Here is a 19895-nt window from a genome sequence, read left to right as displayed (position 1 = left end):
CTTTCTTGTACTGTGGGAGTTATGGTGATCATGAGGTGAAGAGTAGAATGTGTTTTCTACCACAGATCTGCAGTTTGTAGCATTTAAAGTTGTTAGGCTAGTTAAAAGTAGTCAATTTAGGCATCTTTGAGAGACAGAGAGGAATAGCTTTTATTTTAAGTGCAGCTGTAACAGCAATCAGCAATGTTATTGGTATGGTAATTGTAAGATAATAAGTTCCAAAACTAACTTTCTAATACTAATAATGTGGCTAGATAGACCAGTGAGTCAGGTAACTGCCGGTGGAATCAGAAGTCAGGAGTTCAGTATCACACCGTGTCCCCTGGGAGAAGAGCCAGCCTGTGTATCCATGGGCAAGCTGCACAGTCCCAAAACACCCCCGGAAGAGAATGGTAAATCATGTCTGTATACTCTATACAGTACTTAGAAAAAGTTGGAAAGGCTCACCCCAAGTCAGAATTGACTTGATGGCACTTTTGCCTCCCAAGCCACCAAAAATGTTAATGCACCCTTGTATACAACAAACAACAACAAAATTCTACAGCTATACTCACACTGTACATTGAGTTGCACCAGGGCTTCTCGAGGTCTAATGTTGAAGCCATTGTACCTGGCGGTCTGGCATTTGTAAGTCCCACTCATTTCTCGAGTCACTCTCTCCAAATGCAGCTTCCCATCGCTGGTCTCCACTGTCATGGCACCTGAAGGCATAGGAGTATCCTTATCTATTCTGGACCAGATGATGGGAGGTTTGGGCTTCCCTCGAACTTCACACTGCAGCTCTGCCCTGGACCCTTCACGGACAGTGATGGTGGACTGGCCCTTTGGCACCATGATGGTAGGAGGCACTAATGGGAGAAGACGACAGTAGCAGCTTTTAGGAATTGGCTGAGTGGGTGCATTGCAGTAAAATGGCTCTGCGTGCAAAGACTACCAGCAAAAATAATGACATTTGACATCACAGGTTCGTGAAGTGAAGACCTTTAATTCTATATCTTAGTTGTTCAGGTCCTGCCCTCAGGAGCAACAGACAGAAATTTATTTTACCATCTATGCAGATATTTGAAAGTGGCCATTATAATGCCTCTCAATCATTTCTTTTCCAGACCAAACATGCCCAGCTCCTTGAAGTTTCACAGAAGATTTAATCTTCAGTCCCTCAGCATGTGTTACCAATTCTCTGAGCATATTCCATAACACCTGCCAAAACGTGCAGGCATATTTGTACTTCCAACGGGCTTGCCTGTATTTGGTGAAAGCTTGATTTTTGGTTAGACAGCATGTAACCCCAAGAAAGCTAGCTAGTAAGGCTAACCTAAGGAAGGCATCTTGCCACCTGAAGCAGAGGACACAGTGGTGCCTCCTTCCCACATCACATGCAGAACTGACTGGGCTAAGAAATGGACCTTCCTTCAACAGGGACAATGGCATATCGGCTTCTACCCACTGGAGACTCTATTTCTGGGCATGCTACAAACTGGCCCTGGATTTTAGTCTGCACTTTGCACTATCTAGGATGCTGAACCCTGTTGCCCAAATAGGTTCAGCATCCCAAAAATTGCAATTAAAACTTGGAATGCTACTGCTGCTTCTATGTGGTTCTTGGGAGAATCTGCCTTCCCTGTTTTCTACTGTATGAAGATCTACTGACAGGCCTTCCTTCATCTTATACAAATTGGTAAGGTCTCAGACGAAAGCTGGATTCAGAGCTGCTGCAGATGTCTTCTAACCGAATCATCTTCCTGCATCTGGTCTTCTCAAAGCACCTGACATCTCAGATATTTGTGCCTTCCTTCTATTTTTCTAAGAGCTGTGCCTTCCTCCGTTCTCTTATCATGCATTTTCATATACCTCAGGTTTCCACCCACCAAGAGCTTTTGATTATTCCTTCTTAGATGAAACGGAAATCATTTTAATACACACTGTCCAGTAATGTCTCAATGTGACACATGTATGCAAGAGGGCTGAGAGTGTGAGGATTTAAATCACACGCAGAAAGAATACATAGCTAACTTAAGACCGTATTTAGGCAGCCCTAGCAACTGGTATCTCCAACAGCTCCCTCACTAGGCAATAAAAATGTGAATTTTCAATTTGCAGGTCTCCTGTGGGCTGTGGAATCTCATCAGATCCTATCCACTGTGGTGTGAAGATAGAACTGCACTATCATGGCTCAGCATTGCCAGCAGACGCTCACCTAGCAGGAGACAATTTTCTCCTTGAGGAAAATGTGCAAATTGCATCTGAGGAGTTTTTAATTAAAGGCTGATCTCCAGGGCCTATTTCTATGTGGGTGGCCATCTTGGTAGATGTCATGAGACCAGAGAATGGGAAAATGCAGTATGGCTTCGATTTTCCTAGTTTGAGAATTACTGCCCAGCAGCCACAAAGGCAAAGATCTACAGGTCTGTAAAATCCATGTTAAACCGTTCTTGGGGAAGAATTTTGACATAGCTTCCTATTCTCTAAGCATTCCATATTTTCCTGTGCCAGGCATCCTCCTTTGGAAAAATGCTTTGATCAACCAACTAAAATAGCCTTGATCTCTGTGTTGTGGGAAAATGCTCTGCTCTCCACCTGCCCTAACTCTGTTAGTCTCTTATGGTCAAGCAGCATTTGACACAAAAATTTCAATTAAAATGATGTGTTTTTAAAATGAATAATAATCAGTAGTAGCAGTACATGGGGGATTTCATCTAGACAATAGTACATAAACAGAAGGGAAGCTTAACCCTTCCCTATGCAGAAGTTATTCCAGTGAAAATTAGCTCTCTCCCCTCCCCCTGGACACAATGCCCTTCCTCTTAAGGGAAAGTCCCATTCCTGTGTGCTTTCCACTGAGGTTAACAGGAGCAGAAGATATTTTTGTTGGTATTGTAACTGAACTATTATTGTTGCTACTCTTATTGTTGCCGTTGTTGTGTGCCATCAAGTCACATAACTTTCCTCAACAGAGATTGATTACTTTCAACGAGATTGATTATATTTGTATTAGTCAGAAGTGGAGGTCATCACTGCTTGATGCAAAAGCCTATAGAGGGGCAGACATTGGATCGGACCATTATTTAGTTAGCACAAAAAATAACTCTTGCAAACTCAAGCTTGTAACTTCCTTTAGGGAGTCAATTCATCTTGTATTTGGTTTTCCTCTTTTCCTGCTGCCTTCCACCTTTCCCAGCATTATTGTCTTTTCCAGAGCACCCTGCCTTCTCAGGATATGCCCAGAGTACAACAGACTGAGTTTCAACATTTACCTCCAGACTTGATTTGATTTGAGAACCAACTTAAAAGTTGATGCTGTTTCTAAAGACAAGCCTTTGCAGTTTGGTCTGTCAATGGCACCAAAGACTTTTAACTCCAGGGAAGAACATTCTCCTTCTCTTCCCTTGTCTCTCTGAATCAGCTGTGTTGGTCAGGCCAGATATGAATCCTTCTCCCTAACTTGCTGTTCGTCTACATACAGATGCTTTTGATGGTGTGGGTGGGGAGCATCACTTTTTAAACTGAAGTGGTACAAAATGGTAGGTGCATGTACTATGAATCACATGCTTTGTTCATCATTATTTGACTCAGAAATACAACCTTATGGAGATATCAGCCAGCTTTGGACACAGATTCTCAAGATTAAAAATCTTGAAAATTTGCAGGCAGGAAGAAATAAATGCACAGCAGCTTTCTCTTCAATCTGGGCCACTCTGATTAAGTAGCGAGGGGAGATTTTACCATGAGACTAATGCTAATCTATGAAGGGGATCAATATAAGCTTGCAGTCTTATTATTTAGATGGTGTTTCTGAAATTCCACCACCACCACCAAAGCTGTTCCTGAAGGTATAAACTTCTTAAATTTAATTTGAATGTGCATTCTACAATCAGATAATTCCAGGGAAAGCATACTGAACACCGTTGTAGTGTTCCAGAGCTCAAAGGGCTGGTCTGGGAAGCTTTGATTAACAGGAATTAGAAGGGAAGATGACACAGTCTGCCTCCCCCCCTCAGGCTTCTCTGTTCCCATAGATTTTAGCTGCAATCCTCATAGTAGCGGGAGTGAAAAATGGATTTTCTCCAGCAATGATGCACTCTTGTGAGCAATCCTCATTATAATCGAAAGCACCGTGGGGTGGCTTGGTCTTTAATAGATACTTAAGACCTGTTATGTTTACAATGGACCTGCTCCTGGTAGAACTGAAAACTGTGTCATCTCATTTCTTGCTATGGATCAACATAACTGGCTCTGTGTTTGCATTCTCTGTGGGAGTGTAGCTGTGTGGGAGGGTTGTGAGGAGTGCTATGATTTCGACATCTGCTGCACTGATGTGAATGACGAAGGCTCACCGGTTTCTGAAGAAATGTTCACCTCAACACTGAGATCAGGAATGGGTGCTCCTTGGAAGGAGGCCACACAAAGGTAAGTCCCATAGTCTGTGAAGCGAAGGTCAATGATCTCCAGGCTGCTGGTCACTGGCGGAAGTTCTGGATCATTCCTGATGACAACTAGGCGGTCTGAGACCTTGGCTGGCTTCCCATTCTTGTACCAGAAGTAGGAAACCTTTTCTTGCGGAACAGCATCCACGTGGCATGAAAGCTTCAGATCTTGCCCCAGCTGGATGGTCTCACTCTCTTTGATCACATCAGGAGTGATCTGGAACGTAGCATTTCTCATGGCTGGAAGAGAGGCACATGAGAAACAGGTGAACAGAAACATGCAACGCCACAAGGTCCCGCCTCCCCTAGGAGCCACCCTAGGTAATACATGAAATCATTTAATGTGCCTATCCTTAACAACACTTTCCCTTCTGGAACAAGCAGTAGTTTTGAGAGCATGGGAAAGAGACTAATTCCTCCTCTGCACTTTGTGGTCTTGATCCAAGGGACCTGCTGCCATTTTGTAATATTTAATTTGTTGCTTCTAAGGTAAAAACAGCACATTATACATATGTACCTATATGGTCTTGTTTAACCCTTGGTAAAAAAGGAACATGGCAGGGCAACCCTTTGTCTGTAGGGAGATTAGGAGATGTGGGAGAGAAGATTTCTACGCATGGCCTAAAGAACTTGAGTGGAGTCACATGTTAGATACTCAGCTTGAAAATAAGTGTTTCTGCATGTACTTGTGCTTGTGTTGGAAACAGCACAGGAACAATAGGCAAATGTAGGATCAAACTGGGGATAAATAACCCACCATCCCAAAATACTTGTCCTGCATTCATTCCAAAACTAAAAACAAACAACAAAGTGCACCGTGAATCCAGATATGCCCATCTATGTCCAAAGGAAGACGTACATCGCACCAACAGGTTCACTGTCTTCTTGGCTGGATTCCCCACGTTGTTGATGGCCGTGCAGTTGTAATAGCCTGAATCTTCCACATGGATCCCCCAGATGGTGAGATTGCCCCCTTGAATCAAACTGTTGTGGGGCACAGGGCCGGGTGAGTGGGACCAGATGACCTGGGGCAAAGGGTCTCCCCCCGTTAATGAACACTGTATGGTGACATTATCTCCTGGGTTCACCACTAAGGTTTCATTCACAGACAGCTTTAAGGCTGGTGGGGCTGTAAGACAGAGGAGAGAGGGGGTAAACAGAGACAGAGGTAAAAACTTCCAAGAGTCATAGGTTTATATGTATAAAATGTCACTTGCATTTGCCCTTGAACCTGTATGAAAAAGCAAAGCTTCAGTGAAACTGAATTGAAAGCAATGTTCTCAAACTTCTGATAGCAGGAAAGCTTTATCATGAGTTATTGAATAAATTTAGATGCTTACTTAACACTCAAAAACATGTGTCTGTATTTTCTTGATTAGTTTAGAAAACGACATGTCTCTCACAACTGTAAGATAGCTTCCCAGCCTCCCTTTTGTCTAGTTAGTTTCAGCAGGGACTTCCTGGTAACTGGTGCTGCTTCTAGGAATACCTCAATAAGTGGTAGTTAAATATAAATGACACAACAAGCCATACCTCCATTACCACTTAACGCTTCTTAATCATAACCCCCCAAAAAACTTGTCACAATGCCTTGAAAAGCACTTTAGAAAGTAACTAGGAAATATTGCTTATTACATCAGAAGTAGTTTTTAAAGAACTGTATAAGCTGCCTTAGTATTATTGTAATGTGGAAATTATTCATTGGCCAGAATCCTACTAGATATTTATGCCTTTGGAAGAGGAATTGCAGAAGTTGGTGCAGCTCATTGATGAGGTCCTTGTAACGTGCTGATCACATTACCAGTCATATGCCTGTTCTCACACCTCACACCTTGTCAATTAGCCACAATTAGTGACAACAACTGCTTCTATTCTTCTTTCTTATACAGTATGTAAATATCCAGTAAGATTTGGCCATTATTATTTTGCCTGTAATTAATGTTTCTTGTAACAAGGTGCAACTATGTACAGTGGTGCCTCACTTAATGATTGCCCCGCATTACAAAGAAATCACTATACGACTATCTTTTGCGATCGCAATTGTGATCGCAAAACAATGGTCTAAATAGGGTTTTTTGTGATATTCAGTTCCCTGCTTCGGGAACCGATTCTTTGCAAAACGATGGTTTTTTAAACAGCTGATCGGCGGTTTCAGAATGGTCGCTGGGTGCTTAAAATGGCTCTCCGCTGTGTTCAGGGATGGATTCCTCACTATATAGGCAGCGAAAATGGCTGCCGAATGGAGGATCTTCGCTGGACGGTGAGTTTTTACCCCATTGCAACGCACTGAACGGGTTTCAAGTGTTTCAATGGGGTTTTTAATTTTGTTTTATGATGTTTTTGCTTAACGGCGATTTTCCTGGAATGGATTGTCGTCGTTAAGCGAGGCACCAGTGTAGTTACAATCTATAGTAGGGATGCCACCAAAGAAATACCTTAGGGAAATAAACTGCAGGTGCTCCAAAGAAGAGGCTCATTTTAAAATCTCCAGAACGTTTTACTCATAACCCAAACAACATCAGAATTCCCTCGGTTCACCCTCATTACCAGGATGACTTCCCTGCACCCCGCAATTACTCTCTTTGCTTCCCTTTGGTTTCTTCTTCAACAGATTTGGTTGTAGGGGCTGCTGCAGAGGCACACAGTGTCTCTGCCTTTTCTTCCTCTAACCTTCCAGAACACTGACAAACAGCCACAAGCTAAAAGTGCATTTAGATGCGATACCAATCTACTATTTGGTGTTATAAGCACAAACAGCCAGAGGGCGTGGTCCCTATCCTGCAGCCGCCACCCCTCATACTTCTGTTTTGGCATGAGGGAAGGGGATAAGAAACTTTCAGTAACATTATTTTGGTGGTGGTGGTGAAACTGTCCTTTCCAAATCCCCACATCTTATTTTATTCCTCAAAGCAGATGCAGGGTATCAGAAGCATTTTCCTCACAGATTTAATCCTCCTTAGCTCAGATCCTAGCAATGAAAGAGCAGAACGACTTTTAGCTTGTTAATATTGCCCCCCTTCTGCCCTTCCAAACAATCAGTGCTAACCTCCCAGGGCCATCTCTTTCCCCTACACACATATCAAGTAACCAGTTCTAACCTCATTCACAAATCCTTGTTGCTCTCCCCCCTTTATGAAAGGAGTCATATTATGAATGGGTAACTCCTCTGCTTTAGAATGCTTAACCTCGACCCTCCTGATTAATTCCTTTTCTCTCCCACATCCCCAGACACGGATCCAAAAGGCTTTACTCTGTGTTTTTTTGTCTAATCTCTCAAAGGCCCTTTAAGGCCTCTCGTCCACGCCATCAGAGACACCAAACCAAGCTCAGGAAGCAACAGTCAGGGGTACAAAGGCAGATAGCGTGTTTTAAGTAACAGCCATAATAATGCAAAATAAGATGTTGTTACATATTCATAAAGCTTGATTTAACGACATCATTATTTCTGTCATCTCCTCTCCTTGGACCCTGTGTTAATGAGCAGTGCTGGGTTTGCCTTGAATTTCTGAGTTACAGCTCATGCAAGCAGAAAGTAGGAGGCTGTTCTCGCCTCAATAATGGGGGCCCCAACACACATATTTCACGGTTACTCTGGTTTTCACACATCCAGACTGACTCTTCTATTCAGGTGCTGGAAAAAAACAGCAACCAATGCTTTGCATTTCTCATTAACTCTGTAGGAAGACAGAACTTCTCCATTTCTCTCTAGCCATTTTGTACTCAGGGAACGTCTTTTTCAGAGTGTTATTTACTGTATTTTTCATGTATAAGATACTCCCATGTATAAGACCCCCCACTTTTCTACCCAAAATTTCTTTCCTTGCAAGAAAGTGGAGGGGGAAGGCAGGGATCAAAGCACTTTGATTCCTGCTTTCCCCCTCCACTTTCTTGCGAGGAAAGTGCTTTCCCCCCTCCACTTTCTTTGCAAAAAGCTGTTTTCTCCCTACACTTTTAGCAACAAAAGTGTAGGGGCAAAGAGATTCCTGCTTGCCCCTACAAATTCAATGCAAAAAGTGTAGGGCGAAAGCAGCTTTTTGCAACGAAAGTGGAGGGGCAAAGCAGGAATCACTTTCCTGCTACATTTTCTTTTCAAAATGTGGAGGGGGAAAGCAGGGATCAAAGCACTTTGATCCCTTTACCCCCCTTACCTCCGTGTATAAAACAACCCCCAAATTTTCCTGTAATAATTTTAGGAAAAAGTGTCATTTATACATGGAAAAATATGGTATTCTTCATTTATTTATTCAGCTAAGCAGTCTTTGATTGTTGGGTGGCATATTAATGGCAATCAACCAATCAGCTAGGCAGCCAATCAACTAAATGCCCAAGGGCCTTTGAGTAGTGTGGGCAGCATATAAGTTAAATAAAATAAAATCAAGTAAATAAATAAATAAATAAATGATACTTTTTAAAGCTTTCCTAAAATATAGGAACCATACCATCCACTCAGTTCATCAGAATGTCTGCCAGCTGGGCTAGCAAATGGCATCCCAACCTTCTCCCTACCCTCATTATTAATTATGAAGCGCAGGATTTCTCCCACTTTTCACTGAAACATAGGCTTGCCGATCTGCCACATTCTATAAAGCATTTCCTTCCCACCTTTGGGCTGTAGCAGAAGCCAGCAAAGTGTGGCACCCCAGGAAGAAGGCCCTTTGCAGCCACCAGGCATGGTTGGTGTGGGGAGCAATTTTCTTATCCTCTTAAACTGTTTCAGGTCCAGATGTCCTTGCCTGCTCCTGTCAAAACCAGAATGCCTTCTGCTTTCTTCCAGTTTCAAAACCTGGCATCTCTACAGTCTAAAATAGTTCAGGAGGGACCTAAGACATGCTGAGGTTGCCCCTCTTGTCAGACCCTCTAGAGGGCATGAAGTCGTTTCTTGAGGAGTGTATTTTATCTACAAAAAGAAACAGAAAGTAAAAAAAACCCTTCCACTCCTGGCCTGAAGGATCTTCCACCCTATGCCTTGTTTTAATAATCTCCCTTCCCTTTTTTATAAGGCAACTTATCTCCATTTTTTTACTTATTCCCACCTCACAAGTGCATATTCTGAATGCACTTTAAAAACTGTACCTATTGTTTGAATGCATTCTCTCCACTGACTAAAGCAGTATTTTACACACTTTTGAAATGCTCACATTTTCTTTGTGCCCGTTTTTCCTAGTCGCATCTGCAGTCTTGTATCCACAGGAGGATTCCAGGGTGCAAATTGAGTCCAGACTCCAGCCCACTCAGGGCCTGTCAGACATCAGAATAAAATTTGATTCCTCACACATCTCTAGCTGTGGGTGGCCTCCATTTCGGAAGACCAACACAGAGAAAGGAGAGCACAGTTTATTGCTGCAATGTGAAGCCATCGGTTTTTGCCCTTGAAGACGATCAAAAGTAATATTTTCCCTGACATAATGGGCCTCACTATGAAACAGGGGGAAATGCTCTGAAGCTCTGGTTTAGACAACAGTTCAAATTATACTTCTATTTTATCTCAGCTTCACAGCCTTCACAGCTAAAATCCTGCTAAGCCACAACATTTTATTTTATTTTTCTCCTTAATGTCAGAAAATGTGACCTGATGGGACTGGTTCTGCCTTGGGGCAACTTGTTTATATGTGTAACTGGAAAGAAATGGACCTTTAAAACTGCCACCTGCAACTTATAAAAGTGCCATCATTTGCTCTTGTGGCACCTAAGCTCCGGCTAGACAACACAAAAACCCAAGTTTGGCTTTGGGGCCCACCTCTGTTCACATCCTGAGCCAGCAGGTGGAGGCTAAAAATATGCAGCCATTGTAATGCAGGAGATGAATCTCATTTATTTGTAACCTGTGGCGATTCCTTTTGTTCTCAGCTGAGAAAACTTGCTGGTGAAGTCTGCTAAGGAAAAGCGGGGGGGGGGGGGGGGAAGCGGCAATAAAAACAAAGAGTCGCTTTCAATTCCCTTTGAAGTCCAATTTGCTGCAGTACAACTGCAGGAGAATTCTCCAGCTGTGTTGCTTACCTTCTCAGAAACCAAGAGGAGGGAGGAAATGCATTCATTACTAATGGCTGCCAAGCATGTAGTGCTCTGGGCAATGAAGGGTCCTATAGCTGACCGTCTGCACCTCCTAATTGTACTGCATTAATAATAGAATACCAAGAATCACTGGCTTCATATGCAACTTGCAGGGATTTGTTCCAGCCTTTAATAAATGTTCCATTGTAATCAGACACAAGGGATTAAAAAGGAAAGGACAATTCCCCCTTGCTTCTTGAATCCAAGGTTATGGGGGATAACCTTGTGATTCTAATATTTAGTGCAGAGCTGGGCAGTTGTGACCTTCCACATATCGCTGGAGTGCAGCTTCCTCCATCCCTCACCATTTGCTTAATAGATTAGGGCAGGTGACAGATGCAGTTCACACAACATCTAGAGGTTTGCCTGCTCCCCAGCCCTGCTTTTGTGAGTTTTAAATGCAGAAAGTGTGTACAGGGGGCAGTCCTTCCTTACAAATTAAACTGGTATGCATAGAGGAAAACAGATGCATCCACGCTGTGCTTAGGATCTCACTCTACAGTTACATCCTATGGTTGCAACATCTGTCTAGATCATTGATTCCCAATCTTGGGTAACCCAAGTGTTCTTGGACTGCAAATACCAGAAGCTTTCACCACCAGCCATGTTAACCAGGGTATCTGGGAGTTGGAGCTGTAGAACACTACAAGGCTGGGAACCACTGGTCTAGACTAGACTGATACCTTTGGGGGGAAAGGTCTTATAACAGTTCCTTCCACAGTTGAAATTCTCTTGTTAGGACTATCTGTCAACTGCTCTGCTACTAGAGCCACATAGGCACTGCAGGATTTCAGCCACTGAATTGGAAGGAATAGTTTGTTTCAGTCAATTTTTTGAGATATTAACCAAAATGTGCACATTGTATATGTGGAATGTGAACGAAAAGCCTCAAACTTTAAAATATTCAAATATGGGTAAAAGTAACCACAGACAAATTTCCCCACACCTAGTTGAGAAGATTTTCCTCATGATAATAGCTATCGGACTTGTCTGACTCACCTGTGGTGTTGGTAAGCTCGAAGGTTACAGACTTATCAGGAATACCACACACATTTCTGACAGACACCTGACATGTGTAACTGGCATAGTCTTGTGGTCGCAGATTTTTCAGCTTTAGGACTTTGGTTTCTCCCTGGATGATTTAAAAAGAAACAAGATGAATTAGCATAAAAGAACGTTGAGATGGACTCAAATACACACAGAGTGGTTAAGATCTTCCATGTGATCATATCTGCTTACCTCTTTCAGCTGCATAGAACTACAATAACAGGGGATTACAAAGAGAGCATCCTGTGATCACAGGAATCATTCCATCATTGTGTTCGGCTGTATGGATGTACTTTCAGGTCTTGTGTTATTGTTCCATACAATCATAAATGCAAAATACCTGCATGGGTCAAATTTTACTTCAAAAGTGAAAAATAGGAATGTGCAGAGCCCTAACAACAACTCCTCTCTTTGTGACCAAATAAGGGGAGCACAAATTGCCCTGTGTCCTTTGGTGACCTTCTGACCTGATCTTTGTCTAGATCCATAATGGTATTTGGGAGTTTTTGGTTTCCCAAAACATCTGGGAAGTCAAAGGTTCTCTGTCCCTGCCTTAGAAAGAGAAACAAATTGTATCTGCTTGCATTTTCAACAACAACGTTCTCATTTTAGGTGGTGGAGCAACAGTAGCAAATTGCATAAGGTAAAGGTCCCTTTGACAATTTGTCCAGTCGTGCCCAACTCTAGGGGGTGGTGCTCATCCCTGTCTCCAAGCTGTAGAGCCAGCATTTTGTCCATAGACAATTTCCATGGTCACGTGGCCCGACAAGGAACACCGTTATCTTCCCACCATGGAAACTATTTATCTACTTGCATTTTATATGCTTTCAAACTGCTAGGTTGGCAGGAGCTGGGACAAGCGACGGGAGCTCACTCTGTTGCATGGATTCGAACTGCTGATCTTTTGACCTTGCAGCCCAGAGGCTTTGCGGTTTAACCCACAACACCACCATATCCCCTATTTCTGAAAATAATTTACAGGCAAGTTCTGTTTTAAGTTCCTTTTTGTGCAATTAGACTTCTGAAAGAAAAAAGACTGACTATCATACATTGACATCACAAGTTGAACAGAGTGGCCATTACTTGTATCTCAAGAGGTGAAGCAACAGAATTTTTTACTGGAATATTTCAGAGCTGTTCTAACAAGCTAGGCATTCTTAATGAGATTTATCACCAAACTTGAAATACTGTCCGCTGCTCTGCCAGGACAGAAGATAGTGGCAAATTATCTTCACCCTTCCTCCCACCTAATTCTGCTTTTCCCTCTTGTACCCCACCCAATGTGGTAAATGTGGAAGAGAATGACTAGCACTGCAGCTCAAAGGGTGTGTGTGTGTGTGTGTGTGTGTGTGTGTGTGTGTGTGTGTGTGTGTGTCTGTGTGTATACACATGCCCACCAGACCAATATTCTCCCCCTCCCCTCAAACCATTTAGACACCTTGGGATGAAATAAAGTTTTTTGAATTACATTTGCCTACAAAATAAACTAGTACATCAGAGGTTGTTACCAATAACTAATTTCCTTAAAACAACAAGTTTGGTTTTTAATAGTTCTCTCCCAACCACCCCCTCTACCTACCATTGCTCACAGAATACTTTAAGATGTTTTACTATTTGCTCTGATATACTCTTGGGTATTGAAATCAAGATAACTTTCTGTTATTTCTGTGTAAAAGCATTTTAAAAATAAGAGGAGTTACTATTTACTCTTCCAGGAATAAACCAGCTTTGTGTACGCTTTCTAATTTGATAGTAATCCTGATACTGCCCTTCTAATTCCTTTGGACTCCTTATATGAATGTCATCAGGCCCCATTTGGGCTTCCTTTCATACGCTCTTAGGTTAGCACAACCTTTGATATTTTGAAAGACTGAATCTAAGTAGGAATTGACTTCAGCATTTTTTTAAAGAAAAAAAAATCCTGTCACATTTCCCTCCTATATTCTCAAGCAGAACACCCAACATGTCTTTTATCTTTTGTTTGTTAACAAGACGCTTGTAAAATCCCTAGTTTTTAATATCATTAAAAAGCCAACTTTGTTATCCTTACTCTTTTGATTGTCTCATAACATATTTATTCCAAAGTAATACGGTCCTTAGTAATCTGCATTTCAGACCATCTTTTGTAGGTTTTCATTCTGATTTTCAAATAACTAACAATGTCCCTTTGTGGCCCCATGGGTTTACGATGAGCCTTTCATCCTGCTTCTGCCCAAAGCGTGAGTTTTTTTTTTTTTCATACTGTAGCATTCTTCTTGACCTCCTTTTCCATTTAACAGCTTTTGCATAGGACTTTATCGAGTAACTTTCCAAGACTGTTGTGTCAAATGAAGCATTAGATATAACAATATTTTCATTCACGACTGGGAGCTCAGAGACATGTCCCACTGCTCATGTTAGCAGGTATTAGACTTTTGGATTTCAGATAATCTTTTTTATTTTTTGAGAACATCTTTCATGTGATTGCTCATGTGCAAAGCCATCCATGTCACAGATTCACTAGATCTGGTTACGCTGGTCAGAACAAGCCATTTGCACAACCGTTTGCAATGCAACATCCAGCATCTGAGCTGGATGAGCAAGATAAATACCTGGGAGACCAATACCCTTGAAAAAAATATCTCCCTGGGGAATAGTTGTTATGCTGCATGAACAATGGCACTGACAGCCTGCCTGTCAACTGGTGATGTATGTATAGTTTGTATGCCTCCGATTTATTGATCAGTAAATGTAGGGTAAACGTGTAGAAACCTACACTATAAATCAGTTTACAAAGCCTGAGCCATTAGGTCTACAGTTCACTTGTTAATGTAACTACCTGCTGCATTTTGAAGATTGGTCCATGTAACTGTAATACCACTAAGACATGGTAATTAGTGTGACATGGCAAATCCATTTTCTCTCTCTCTTGTCTTACTCATATGATACTATAATATAAAGAAGAGTGACTCCGCATGGAACATTTTTCTTGTGACCACTGTCCATGTTTCATGATTATTTGGGAAGACAAAATATGTTTTCTAATTTTCAGATGTTATCCCTTCTCAGGTCCCCAGTCTTGGCTTGACAATGAAATGTGATAATTATTACCCTGCCACCCATCTACTGTTATTTAAAGTGACTGTGTCACCTAAAGTTTGAAAAAGTAGAAGTAACCAGAAGATTATTCAGACAATTTTTAATAAGTAGGATAAGCCCAGCTTCTTCTAATTGTTCAAGTCCCACAACGTGCCTCAAGAAGAAAGCAGGGGAACCAAGTTTCATGCCATTGCCAGGAGAAGTCACACATTTTCCTTGCTTTCTGCGGAACAACTGTGAAATATAAAAATAAAAAACCCTGTGCTCCTCCTTTATACAGCGACACACAGGCCCTGCTTGCTTCTGAGGCTCTTGCCACAAAGTTATATATATGCCTTCCTTCTCTCAATACTATGCTGGAAGGGCAAAATTGTGAAAGCTGAATGGATTGTGCATCATTCTTATTGCTTTATCTTACAATTCAAAGTTGTCTAGTTTCTGTTTCATCTACCCACATTTCCTTTGCATGCAAGAAAAAAAAATAGTTTTAATAAGCCAAGTATTTGGCAATATTAACTAAGAAGCTGCCTAAGGCATACTGCAAAAATCAGATTCAGCCAGAAATCATACACAGCCCAGCCTGAGGTTGGCTCATAGATGAGGGTGAAGAAACTGTCCCCCAAAGAACTGCCCTTTCCCCCCCACTTGCTCCCTCCTTGAGTTCCTCCTGCTTCTGAAGTTGTCTTCCTGTGAGAAGCACTGAAATTAGATAAGGACGGGCACACAGGCATCATTTCCCAGACTGCTTTGGACAACACAGTCACAAGTTTGTAAAGTGTTCTAGGACAGTGGTTCTTAACCTTGGGTTACTCAGGTGTTTTTGGACTGCAACTCCCAGAAGCCTTCACCACCAGCTGTGCTGGCTGGGGTTTCTGGGAGTTGCAGTAAAAAAACACCTGAGTAACCCAAGGTTAAGAACCACTGTTCTAGGAATTCCAACAAAGAGAGACAATAAATTAAGGATTTCAGGAAAGAATGCACACAGGAAGTCTTGAAAATACTGACCCTTTCTTTATAGGATGGAGAGAGAAAAAAGCTCAACACATTCATATTGGGGTTTTTTTTCAATAGTACTTCATGACTGAATATTTAACATAAACACTTTCATCAGACAAACATTTTCAAAAACAGGTACTGTAGAAAGGGCTGTTGTTTTCTTAGTCCATAGAGAGGAATACAATGAGAGAGAAGAACAGATGGGGGAGAGAAAGTGAGGGGAGGGGGACAGTAAGGGCTCAAGAGGTTGGGATGAGAAGGAGAGTGAGGGAAAGAAAAAGAATGGGAGAAGTTGGTTCCCAAAGTGTAACTCAGTGAGAAAAAGTGTCCTCAGGCTGAAAGGTGATCCTCCATCCAGCACTATCTGCTGGATAACTCTGTGGTTGAAGTATCTGGCTGTGTAGCTAAAGATTGGGAGTCCTCAGTGACTAGACTATATGATCCTCCTTCCCAGCTCTGCAGGACGACCATGATTAAAGATATAGAAGGAAAGCCTTGTAACTACACTTATAGTTGGCATTTTAAAGGGATCGTGTATGAAAACTTAGAGAAAAATGTTGAATATGAGTTGACATCTCTTTGGTTCAATCACTCCGATTTATTCTGATTTATCTAAAACCCAGGGATGGCTAGCGAACCAGGGTTGGTGACCTCATCAGGGCCACATACCTCTGCTGTCTTGAAAATTCTACCATCACAAGATTAAGAGATGCCTTGCCATTTCCCAATAATATTGTATTCTATGTAGGTATCAGAACAGAAAGAACAATGGCTTAGTTAGGAAGAAAGTCAGCAAAGATGCTGCTTAGCTGATAGAAAACAGAAAGAAATACTTCCAGAGTTTGAAGAGATTCCTCATGAAGTTAATACAAAAATACTGAACTTCAAAGCAGGGGAAGTAATTATTATTTCTAGATCATAACCTGAAGCTTAAGCAATGCTGTCTAGATAAATTTCTTCTCCAGCTGTGAGAAGAGTGATAAATGGATATTTCTGTTCAGAGAAGGCAAGATGAAGAAGGAACATCTAGAATTGTTCTTCTGCTCTTCTTTTTTCTCCAGGACAGCAATTGTATACCCAAAGCTAAGGATAAAGTATTTGGTGAAAGACTTACTCCTTAAAATAATACTTAATTTGTAGATCATTAATTCTTAGGCTGTTTTTATTATCTGTTTCACTGTGTTTTTGCTGTTCTTTTTACACCACACAACAATTTGCTTGAATTTTTTTAAATGTATGAAATCATTCATAAGGAAACCTTGTCACTTGGGTTCTCCTGAAATTCATTATCAGTATCTTCATGGGAAATGCCACATTGCCTTATAATCCAAGCAACATATGGTTAGCCTCCATTACAGGGGTTTGAAGGCTTCTCCAAAATAAACAGACTACAACACTTGCATGGTGTCATACACAAACGGACTATACAGATACATATTGAAGTAGCCTTATAAGCATCTGCTTTCCTGGGGAGCCAAACAAAAAATGTAGCATAAGAGCAGGAGACAGACCATAACCCACAGACCATATATGGCCCTCTTAAGGATTTCTGTGTGCCTCTCTATGGCCTACCCGCCACTGCAGATCCCTTTTTCCAGAGCTGATTGTTTCTATGTCGTGAATAGCAGCAAAGACTCAAGGATGCCAATCAAGGCTGGAGGGGAGAGGAGGAGAGGAGGCTAGAGCACTACCATTAACCTGTCTCTACGCTATGATACTCACATGACCTTATGTCTGCCATTATCTCTCACCCAAACATACAGCACAGACTAAATTACTTTATATTCTTAACATGATGGAATGGTTGAGGGACAGGGAAGAACCTTAGACACCACCTTGAGCAACTTAGAAGAGGGTCAGGATTAAATAAATAAATTAAAAAGTGGCCAGGTAGAAGATAGAAATGAAAATTCCCCTCCAACCAGTGATATCTGCAAACATCTTGTTTGAGGAAATGGTGGGTTATGGGAGGAAAGTATATTCTTCTCTTCCACTGATGCTTAATCTCACCAAATCTATATCGTCCATCCAGGAAATGGTCTCCTTAAAGATTGCCATCCAGAATATCTCACCACCCTTTGGATGAAAGAGTAAAGTACAGCAAGGTCTTTCTGACCTCTGTGTCTGTAGAGGTCATCATTGGGAGATGAGAGAAAGGAGAGAGGCTTGTGTGTCCTAAATCACTCTGAAAGGTCAATTTCTAACAATTATTCCAACTCTGCTACTGTTTATCTAGATACTGAGTAGAATCTTACAGCCAGTCCAAACTACAATGAAAGCAAAATAAAGTCTTCAAGAATACATAAAACAAAGCTTGCTGGCTGGCAATGTCCCTCTCACCTGTGTGTATAATGGTTCATAGATATCAACTCCATTATCCTGGCTGTGGGACAGGGTCTCAGAACCCCGTCTCCAGATGAAGCGAGCTGGTGGGTTGGAGTTGACTGTGCACCGAAGGAAGACTGTCTTTTCCTGGTAGAAACTGCCACGTACATCACTGATGGTCTGGTGGACGGTGAGGACAGGCTCATCCAAATCTGCAAGGAAGGAATGAGCCCATGGCAGATGTTAGTGAGACTCAAAGCTATCTCCAAGACATTTTGCTGTGTACAGCAAAGGACAAGATCACAACACACACACATATACACACCCAGTTTACATACAAAAGCCAACTGGACTGGCAGCTAAATTTCACTCCACATAAAAAAGCCAACTGGACTGGTAACTCAAGGCTGGCAACATGACTTGAGTTCTTCATTACAGTTGAGCACAGAAGAGTAGTTTATGGGCTCCAGGACAGGCTGGGAAGGCTGCCACTGATGTCCCCTACCACTTGCTGTCTAACACAGTTGCTTTACTCTGCTTAACGGTAGTGGTGGCTCCAATGAGGCTCAGGGCTAGGACAGTCTGCTGGTCAGCCGGTGCTCCAGGACCAAAGACAGAGGAAGAGATGAAGGAGGGGAAAGATCAGCAGAAAGTCACCACCTCATCAGTCAGCCAATAAAAGCACCTAAGGGACAGACATTTTTAAGTGGGATTTTTTTTTAACATGAAAAATGTAGGAATGGACACTGGAGAAAGGACACGGCCAAATGATATCAAGGAAAGGAAAAGGGCTTGAGGGATGCAGCCCCTTCTTTCCCATACTGTCCTCCAGCCTGTTGGTTTTGACCAAAACAGTTACCTCTTCCTTCTCCGACATGCACTTGAAAAAGCTACAGAGTCGACCATGGACCAACTGCTTGATGCTGTTACATTGGGGGCAAAGGTTAATCCTAGAGACAACCCAATTTATTAGTGATAGAGATGCAGTTTGGTACAAATCTGCTTGCCTCACTCAGCCATGACATGCCATCCGCAAGATTCAAAATGCTGTCCTCCCTAAGGAGACACAGATATCTGCTAAGTAGCTGCACAGCAACTGATTTCCCCCTTAAAGTGACTAGCTCAGGAATGGATTAAACCTAAGAGAGTGCAGTGGGAGCACTGGAGCAACAGGCTGAGCTGCAGATTTGTTTTCTGAACAGAAAAGAAGAACATGATACAGTGCTGACCGTGCAAAAGAGGAGAAGCAAAACATGAGAAAGCACACCCTGCCTGTTTTCTGTTCCAATCTCTTATGCCTCATTAAATCTTTAATCTGTTCTATTGATTAAACATGCAGGGCCATTTTTAAACTTGTATTTTTGAAAAACCCACATAAAGAAATGTTCTGCAGTGGTTTTATTTTATTTGTAATATTGAACACTGGCTGAACCCATCATTCTATGGAACATCATTTTAGTTTTAACTACATCTTCTGACCCTATCCATCTGCGTTATTCCCTTAAGGGAAAGACAAAGGTTCCTGAGTTCCATGTTGCTTACATTTTCGCTCTTCTGCCATTCCATAAGGATGTCTCCATCCCCCCCCCCCCCGTTCATTCTGAACATCTGAGACTCTGACATTCAGTAGAACTCTCCACCTCTTCCCTAGACACCTCTCTCTTTCTCTCTCCTATCAGTATCTGGAAGATTGATCATTAAATGCTAACGGAGGGCTAAAGATGAATTACTTCCCTCTGCAAGGTTGAAATGACGGTTCTGTCCTAGTGTGGGTAAATGTGGCACGCCAATCCCTTGAAATCCTTGTGTGTGTTCTGCTGCCTCCTGGCAAGTCGGATAGTGAACGAAAATTGTGGATGCATTATTTTGAACTCAGTATCCTAGCCTTCTAAGCACCCTGCCTACCTTTTATGCCACTTGACAGAATTCAGATAGTGTTCTTTATCTCTGATCATGAGGAGGGAGGGAGGTCTT

General features: G+C 42.0%; 1 protein-coding gene across 8 annotated transcripts in view; it reads right to left on the bottom strand.

Annotated features, from left to right (window-relative positions):
* MDGA1 (MAM domain containing glycosylphosphatidylinositol anchor 1) overlaps nt 1–19895 on the bottom strand; it is a 379759-nt gene that overhangs the window by 217293 nt on the left and 142571 nt on the right. For all 8 annotated transcript variants that reach the window (XR_013540404.1, XR_012084138.2, XM_078383035.1 and 5 more), the window contains exons 4-8: nt 17937–18133; nt 11475–11607; nt 5284–5553; nt 4335–4664; nt 555–848 (exon numbers count right to left, since the gene is read on the bottom strand). Coding sequence is in view for 6 of the 8 variants with exons in the window: in XM_078383035.1 (XP_078239161.1) it covers nt 555–848; nt 4335–4664; nt 5284–5553; nt 11475–11607; nt 17937–18133 (1224 nt within the window). In the remaining 2 variants the exon portion in view is untranslated. The remainder of the gene's footprint in view (nt 1–554; nt 849–4334; nt 4665–5283; nt 5554–11474; nt 11608–17936; nt 18134–19895) is intronic.

This window comes from Pogona vitticeps, chromosome 1 (genome assembly GCF_051106095.1).
Source record: "Pogona vitticeps strain Pit_001003342236 chromosome 1, PviZW2.1, whole genome shotgun sequence".
In the NCBI taxonomy this organism is placed as follows: Eukaryota; Metazoa; Chordata; class Lepidosauria; order Squamata; family Agamidae; genus Pogona; species Pogona vitticeps.
This window is presented reverse-complemented; position numbering and strand designations above follow the sequence as displayed.